Source organism: Scyliorhinus torazame, chromosome 26, assembly GCF_047496885.1.
Source record: "Scyliorhinus torazame isolate Kashiwa2021f chromosome 26, sScyTor2.1, whole genome shotgun sequence".
In the NCBI taxonomy this organism is placed as follows: Eukaryota; Metazoa; Chordata; class Chondrichthyes; order Carcharhiniformes; family Scyliorhinidae; genus Scyliorhinus; species Scyliorhinus torazame.
The window spans coordinates 30,093,208-30,102,353 of NC_092732.1; the positions used below are offsets into that span (position 1 = coordinate 30,093,208).

At 56.7% G+C, this 9,146-nt stretch overlaps 1 protein-coding gene across 1 annotated transcript in view; it reads right to left on the reverse strand.

Annotated features, from left to right (window-relative positions):
- LOC140402863 (zinc finger protein RFP-like) overlaps positions 1–8,887 on the reverse strand; it is a 40,027-nt gene extending 31,140 nt beyond the window's left edge. The window contains exon 1 of the mRNA XM_072490488.1: positions 8,762–8,887. Within this exon, the coding sequence (XP_072346589.1) occupies positions 8,762–8,887 (126 nt within the window). The remainder of the gene's footprint in view (positions 1–8,761) is intronic.
- Positions 8,888–9,146: the final 259 nt, after the last annotated feature.

The window sequence follows — 9,146 nt, forward strand, 5'->3', positions numbered from 1 at the left end:
AGTCGATGGGACCGGAAGTCAGTAAAGAAAGTCGGATGTCCGGAAGTCGATGGGACCCGGAAGTCGGTAAAGAAAGTCGGATGTCCGGAAGCCGATAGGACCGGAAGCCGTTTCGCGGAAGTGACGCACCTGCCGGCACTCGGGGCAGGAGTAGGCGCCGCGACGCCGGCCTCTGCCTCCAGCTGGCCTCTCCCCCCGCGCGCCCGTCCCCCGCTGCTTGGGCCCGGCGCCGCTGGCGCTCCCGGCTCTCCCACACGTGCCGGATGCAGCCCTGGCAGAAGCTGTGGCCGCAGCCCAGCGCCACGGGGTGGCGGAACAGGTCCAGGCAGACGGAGCAGGTCAGCTCGCGCTGGAGGGCGCTCTCCAGGGAGGGCGCCGCCATCTTGATGCAGGGAGGGGGCGGGGCCGCCGGCTGGCCGGCCCAGTGCGCATGCCCGGGAGTCGGAGCCCCGCGCGTGCGCCCTGGCGGGCGAGGCAGCCGGCCGAGCCCGCCCCCCTAACCGCGGCGTCACAGAGGGCTAACTCAACGTCATTGGTGACGCATTTAGGGGATGAAGCTACCCTTCTGTGGACGTCATAAAGGCTTTCAATGACGTCATCCCTGACGAAAACCGGGGGGCGGGGCTTTAAACCCCCCCCCAAACAACCCCCTCCCCAACCAACCCCCCTCGCACCCCCTCCCCAACCCCTCGCACCCCCTCCCCAACCCCCTCGCACCCCAACCCCCTCCCCAACCATCTCGCACCCCCTCCCCAACCCCCTCGCACCCCCTCCCCAACCCCCTCGCACCCCCTCCCCAACCCCCTCGCACCCCCTCCCCAACCCCCTCGCACCCCCTCCCCAACCCCCTCGCACCCCCTCCCCAACCCCCTCGCACCCCTCCCAACCCCCTCGCACCCCCTCCCCAACCCCCTCGCACCCCCCTCCCCAACCCCCTCGCAACCCCCTCCCACCCCTCCCCCCAACCCCCTCGCACCCCCTCCCCAACCCCCTCGCACCCCCTCCCCAACCCCTCACACCCCCAACCCCCTCCCCAACCATCTCGCACCCCCTCCCCAACCCCCTCGCACCCCCTCCCCAACCCCCTCGCACCCCCTCCCCAACCCCCTCACCTCCCCCTCCCCAACCACCTCGCACCCCCTCCCCAACCCCCTCGCACCCCCTCCCCAACCCCCTCGCACCCCCTCCCCCAACCCCCTCGCACCCCCTCCCCAACCCCCTCACACCCCCTCCCCAACCCCCCTCGCACCCCCTCCCCAACCCCCTCGCACCCCCTCCCCAACCCGCTCGCACCCCCTCCCCAACCCCCTCGCACCCCCTCCCCAACCCCCTCGCACCCCCTCCCCAACCCCCTCGCACCCCCTCCCCAACCCCCTCGCACCCCCTCCCCAACCCCCTCACACCCCCTCCACAACCCCCTCGCACCCCCTCCCCAACCCCCTCACACCCCCCTCCCCAACCCCCTCGCACCCCCTCCCCAACCCCCTCGCACCCCCTCCCCAACCCCCTCGCACCCCCTCCCCAACCCCACCCCCTCGCACCCCCTCCCAACCCCCCCCCTCGCACCCCCTCACACCCCCTCCCCAACCCCCACAACACCCAACCCCCTTGCACCCCCTCCCCAACCCCCTCACACCCCCACCCCAACCCCCCTCACACCCCCTCCCCAACCCCCTCACACCCCCTCCCCAAACCCCTCGCACCCCCTCCCCAACCCCCTCACACCCCCTCCCCAACCCCCCTCGCACCCCCTCCCCAACCCCCTGCATCCCCTCCCCAACCCTCTCGCACCCCCTCATCCCCCTTCCCAACCCCCTCACACCCCCTCCCCAACCCCCTCACACCCCCCTCCCCACCCCCCACTCACACCCCCTCCCCAACCCCCTCACACCCCCTCCCCAACCCCCTCACACCCCCCTCCCAACCCCCACACACCCCACCCCAACCCCCACACACCCCCTCCCCAACCCCCTCACACCCCCTCCCCCAACTCCCTCACACCCCCTCCCCAACCCCCTCACACCTCTCCCCAACCCCCTCACACCCCCTCCCCAACCCCCTCACACCCCCCTCCCCAACCCCCTCACACCCCTCCCCAACCCCCTCACACCCGCTCCCCAACCCCCTCACACCCACTCCCTCACACCCCTCCCCAACCCCCTCACACCCCCTCCCCCAACCCCCTCACACCCCCTCCGCCCAACCCCCTCACACCCCCTCCCCAACCCCCTCCCAAGCCCCTCGCAGCCCCTCCCCAACCCCCTCACACCCCCTCCCCAACCCCCTCACACCCCCTCCCCAACCCCTCACACACCCTCCCAACCCCCTCACACACCCTCCCCAACCCCCCTCACACCCTCCCCCAACCCCCTCACACACCCTCCCCAACCCCCTCACCTCCCCCACCCCAACCCCCTCACACCCCCTCCCTCACCACCCCCCCAACCCCCTCATACCCCCTCCCCAACCCCCCTCGCACCCCCTACCCAACCCCCTCGCACCCCCTCCCCACCCCCTTGCACCCCCTCCCCAACCCCCTCGCACCCCCTCACACCCCCTCCCTCGCACCCCCCTCCCCAACCCCCCCTCACACGCCCTCCCCAACCCCCTCACACCCCCTCCCCAACCCCCTCACACCCCCTCCCAACCCCCTCACACCCCTCCCCCACCCCCTCACACCCCCCTCCCCAACCCCCTCACTCCCCCTCCCCCAACCCCCTCACTCCCCCTCCCCAACCCCCTCACTCCCCCTCCCCAACCCCCTCACACCCCCTCCCCAACCCCCTCACACCCCCTCCCCAACCCCCTCACACCCCCTCCCCAACCCCCTCACACCCCCTCCCCAACCCCCTCACACCCCCTCCCAACCCCCTCGCATCCCCTCCCCAACCCCCTCGCACCCCCTCACTCCCCCTTCCCAACCCCCTCCCTCACACCCCCTCCCCAACCCCCTCACACCCCCCTCACTCCCCCTCCCCAACCCCCTCACTCCCCCTCCCCAACCCCCTCACTCCCCCTCCCCAACCCCCTCACTTCCTCTCCCCAACCCCCTCACACCCCCCTCCCCCAACCCCCTCACACCCCCCTCCCCAACCCCCTCACACCCCCTCCCCAACCCCCTCACACCCCCTCCCCCAACCCCCTCACACCCCTCCCCAACCCCCTCACACCCCCTCCCCAACCCCCTCACATCCCCTCCCCAATGCCCCCACTCCCCCGCCCCAAACCCCCCTCACCACCCCCTCCCCAATGCCCCCACTCCCCCAGCCCCAAACCCCCCCTCACACCCCCCTCCCTCCCAACCCTCCTCACACCCCCTCCCCAATGCCCCCACTCCCCCGCCCCAAACCCCCCTCACACACCCTCCCCAAACCCTCCTCACACCCCCTCCCCAATGCCCCCACTCCCCCGCCCCAAACCCCCTCACACCCCCTCCCCAAAGCCCCCACTCCCCCGTCCCAAACCCCCCCCCTCCCCCAAACGCCCCTCACACCCTCCCTGAAGCCCCCCTCACACCCTCCCCAAACCCCCCCTCACTCCCCCTTCTTAACCCCACTCACCCGCCCTCCGCCCTCACACCCCCTCCGCCCTCTCACCCCCTCCGAGGAGGGCGAGGTTTTCGGGGGGGGGGGGGTAGAGTCAATTAAGTTTGCCAAAGAAATGAAAAATGACAATCTGTGTGACTTGATTTTTGTTTCCTGAATGTGGATCGTTTTGTGTGGTTTGAAATAAAATATATGTTTCAAAGAAACAGCATTTTTTGTTATTTTTATAACACTTTCCTGAACCCCCCAAAAAAAGATGGCTGCCACAAGTCACATGATTGGCATTGAAGCTACCCACAGAAGCTTCCGGCGCACAAATTGGCTCCCGTGGTTTTCCTGCATCGCAACATGGGCCGGCCTTCGAAAATAAAGTGCTCAATAAGCTGGGTGACCGCTCCTACGCAATACGGTAACGGACACCACGACTGTGGGACCATGAAGGAGGTGGGTGCCTCTCACCGAATCGCAGAATGATAAAAGTGCAGAGGAGGTCCATCGAGTGCACCGCCACATGAAAAACACCTGACCTGTCTAACCTAATCCCATTTGCAAGCTGTTAGCCCCATAGCCTTGAATGTTCTGACGTGCCAAGTGCTCATCTAGGTACTTTTTTAAAGCCCACCCTCCCAGTCAGTGCCTTCCAGACCGTCCCCTCCCTCTGGGTAAAAAGGTTTTTCCTCAAATCCCCCCTAAACCTCCCACCCCTCACCTTGAACTTGTGTCCCCCTCGTAACTAAGGGGAACAGCTGCTCCCTGTCCACGCCCCTCCTAATCTTGTCCACCCAGATCAGGCCCCGCCCCCCCAGCCTTCTCTGCTCCAACGAAAACACCAAGCCTATCCAACCTCTCTTCATAACTTCAATGTTCCAGTGTCCCAATCTGAGCCATGGGTGGGGATTAGTTTAAAGAGGGTGGGAAAACTGAAGGACAAGATGGTGTTGAAACCCGTGGTTGGCGAGGGTAGGGTTTTAGAGATCTATGAGGAGTTAATGATCAGGGAGGGTACCCCGATAGGAGACGTTAAGTGGGAGGAGGTGGAGGCCGTGGTACGGGAGGAGGTTCTGAGGAGGGTGAAGGTATCCCCCTCGTGTGTTAGACTTCGCCTCGTTCAATTTAATAATAATCACTTCTTGTCACCAGTAGACTTCACTGAAGCGACTGTGAAAAGCCCCTCGTCGCCACATTCCGGCGCCTGTTCGGGGAGGCCGGTGCGGGATTTTAACCCGCGCTGGCTGGCCTTGTTCGGCATTACGAGCCAGCTGTTTAGCCCACTGTGCTAAACCAGCCCCTTTAAGGTACCGCCACAGCACACGTGGAGTACGACGGTGGCCAGAATGTGCAGGTTTTTTGAGGGGGCGGGGGGGGGGGGGGCGCGCGGGACAGGATGCGGACCATGTCCACATGTACTGGGCCTGACCGAAGCTGAAGGGATTGTGGCAGGATTTGCGGACTCGATGTCTGAGGTGCTGAGGGTGAAGGTTGGCCTGAATCCAGAAGCGGCAATTTGTGGAGTGTTTGTGGGCCCAGGGTTTCGAAAACTCCAAAGTATATTATGGAGTTCATCTGATCTATAACTGTTTGTTGAATTTGGCTGGGATGAGCACGAGAGTTTGCCTTTCAGGTGTTATTCAACAGACTTCTTAGGTGCTTTTAATCAAAAGATACCCACACAGCTACAGCAATCTATGTATAACCCTCAATGAATTCCCCCTTAACTGTTCCAATTCAATAACAAAATCCAAGTAAAACGAGAAACCCCTTTTCAAAGGTGTGGCCCAGCCCACGACACTCTCATTGGTATAAGGCTTGTTATTGATACTCTGTTCCCCTTTTCAAACAGCGGGTTTGAATTCCTTACAGCCAGTAATTATCTATTTTACGTTACCAAGTTGTCTGGAAACAGCTTTGAATATGAAGATAGAGAGACACGTCTTTCAACCTGTGCAGTTCAAAACCAGTCCCCAAAACTCAAAAGTGAAACTCAGAGCCACAGCCCAGCTCCACCCACACAATGACATCACTGAAGCCATGTGGTGAGACAAAAACGTTTATTCAAGGGACACTCACATGACAGGAATGCCGGAAGACCCTGGGAGTCCGGGGGTGGGGGGGGGGGGGGGGGGGGCGGGGGGAGGCGAGCGAGGCTGATGGTTTAGCTTTCGCCTCCCTGGTAGCCCGGAGACGGATCTTGCTAGAGTGGAAGGACCCGGGGTCGCCGAAGTCGGGGGTGTGGGTGCGGAATTCCTTAGACTGTAAAAAATTAAGTTCGACTTGAGAGGGTCTGTGGAGGGGTTTGCCCGGAGATGGAAACCGTTTATCGACTTCTTCCAGGATCGTTAAAACATCAGCGGGATGGGACGAAGGGACTTTGGGGTTAACAAATGGAGGCAAGGGAGGGTGGAGGGGAACGGCGGGGTTAGTTATTTATTTGTCAGGCGATTTCCTGTTTGTTTTATTTTTGGTTTCGGATGTGTTTGATGTATAATGTCATGTGAGCGTACCTTTAAGAAATGGGTGTTTTATCAGTGATGTCAGAGAGTGGGTGGAGCTGGGCTGTCTGTCAGCTTTTTACTTTCGTTTTAGGCTGTTTGCTGCAGGGTGTGTTTTAGTTTTGTTTTCAGTGTTGGAGCTGAAGCCAGACAGAGCAGCTGTACTGCTGTTTTCTCTGCCATCAAAAGACTATCTCTTGATCATTTGGTGAATTCAGAGTTATAAATGTTCTCAGTAGTGAATGTAAACCTGGTGTGCTTCTGTTTAAAGTTTTTTTTAAAAGTCTTCTGGATGTTGTTTGGGAAGTTATTAAGGATTACTTAGTGTTGTATTCTTTGGGGGGTGTATTTGAATTGATGGTTGCTAAGATGTTCACTGTATGTTTTAAAAAGGTTAACTTGAGTTCATAGAATAAACATTGTTTTGCTTTAAAAATACTTGTCCATTTCTGCTGTCCCACACCTGTAGAGTGGGCCGTGTGCTCCCCATACCACAATCTATTAAAAGTTGTGGGTCAGGTGAACTCCATGATACACTTTGGGGTTCTCTAAACCCTGGGCCACAACAATAAATGCCTTAATAAAAACATTTTTTTTTAAATGAAGGTGGACAATCAGATTTAAAAGGATGTTACGTTCGACCGAACACCGATCTTCAACGTGATGCAGAACCTGTCGGTCGACTCACGGACTTGCACTCCCACTCAAATCACAACCGGGGCTCCCAGGCCCAATCCCTCAGGCTGCCCAAGGACAAATATGGCAGCCACGGTTGGCAACTGTGATCAAATTCATTCCTGGGCGGGGGGGATTCATCACGGGTTGCCCCCGTTTACCCCAACTCTCCAGCCATTAGTCGGCCAATGCACCCAAACTCACAATGTCTTCCTTTTCCATTGCCTATCGGATAGACCCGTTATCCCATTGCATGATGCTTTTTTTCTTCCTGTTTTATTTTTTACTTCAGTGTTGCAAAACATTGTCCTGAAAAATTCTGATATCTGGGATCAGCGGGGGGGGGGAGAGATGATCGCAATTGTCCCAGAAGGAAAGGTTGGACAATTGCGGACAGTATCCATTGAAGTTTGGAAGAATGAGAGTGGATCTGACTGAAACTGTTGAGGAGCAGCAGACAAAAAGTGTCGGGTGACCCAAATCACAAAGGGAAACTTGAACAAGCTGCCACAACAGTTTGCAATTTGCATATTATGAGGAGGTACCTGAAGTCACGATCAGCAAATTCCAGACCACTTGTGAAGATTTTAACTATTAAATTTGAACTTTTATTAAAATAAAAAAGGAAAATAGCATTTTAAGACAATAATCCATTTACGCAGTTAACAGTACCCCTTCAAACATTTCCGAAAAGATTTTAACTTATATACACTCGGAGCTAAACCCACTTTTGATGGCAATAGTCCTCATAGATTTCTTAATTGATTAATAATAATAATCTTTATTATTGTCACAAGTGGGCAGCACGGTGGTGCAGTGGGTTAGCACTGCGGCCTCACTGAGCCGAGGTCCCAGGTTCGATCCCCACTCTGGGTCACTGTCCGTGTGGAGTTTACACGTTCTCCCCGTGTTTGCGTGGGGTTTCGCCCCCACAACCCAAAAATGTGCAGGCTGGGTAGATTGGCCAGGCTAAATTGCCCCTTAATTGGAAAAAAAAAATTATTGTCACAAGTAGGCTTACATTAACACTGCAATGAAGTTACTGAGAAAAGCCCCAAGTCGCCACATTCCGGCGCCTGTTCGGGTACATAGACATCGAACATGCAGTGAACACAATGGAGGCCATTCAGCCCATCGAGTCTGCACCGACCCACTTAAGCCCTCACTTCCACCCTATCCCCGTAACCCATGTCATGTGAGAGTACCTTTAAGAAATGGATGTTTAAGCAATGTTCCTTTAAGAAATGGAGCTGATCGTGATACTGAAGTGATGTCAGAGGGTTGGGGGGGGGAGCTCACTTCTGCTTTTTTGAGTTTCAGTTTGAAGAGGCAGCTGAGAGTGACTGCATGTTTTGCTGCGAGCTGCAGGAAGAAAAACAGAGCTGGTCTGTTGATTTCTGTAATCCAAAGACTATAAATATATAATGTGTTCTTATTTTTGAAGGTTTGAAGTCTTTTGGATGTTTAAAGGAACAGTTTGAAGGATTATTTAGTGTTGTAGTCTTTTGGGGGTTATCTTTGAAGTAATGGGTGTTAAGATATTCAATGTTTGTTTTTTAAAAGGTTAACTTGAGTTCATAGAATAAACATTGTTTTGTTTTAAAAACCACTTGTCCATTTCTGCTGTCCCACACCTGGAGAATACGCCGTGTGCTTCCCACACCACAATCTAGTAAAAGTTGTGGGTCGGTTGAACTCCATGAAACACTTTGGAGTTCTGTAAACCCAGACCATTAACACCCAATAACACCTCCTTTTGGACACTAAGGGCAATTTATCACGGCCAATCCACCTAACCTTGCACGCCTTTAGCCTGTGGGAGGAAACCGGAGCACCCGGAGGAAACCCACGCTGACACGGGGAGAACGTGCAGATTCCGCACAGACAGTGACCCAAGCCGGGAATCGAGCCCGGGACCCTAGCGCTGTGAAGCAACAGTGCTAACCAGTGTGCTGCAAAGCCGTCCAAATGCAGTACATTGCCATACAATGCACTACCGCTCTAGGGGCATTCTTACACAGATTTTCACCCTCTCTGGTTCAATACTGGTACCAACTGCTTTGCAGCCAAAAAAAATGTTTCTCGAATGATGATGGCTGTGTTCACTGGTCTGTCTCCAGCACGCACTGTATTTGTCACAATCTCATAGCCACACCACCACAGCCTCTCTTTAAACATGATCTTTCCCTTCAAGTACTTTAGCCCCACCGTTTCTACAACTTTTTGGACATCCTTTCCCCCCCACCCCGACCGACCTTTCCTGTCGCGATTACCTTCGAAAATATTACTTGGGTAAATGTGAGGTTTTCCACTTTGGTGGCTGTCATGTGAGTGTACCTTTAAGAAATGTGTGTTTATAAATGGGTCTGTATATAAATATCTGTAGTGAGAGTACCTTTAAGAAATGGGTGTTTATAAATGGGTGTGTATTTAAATA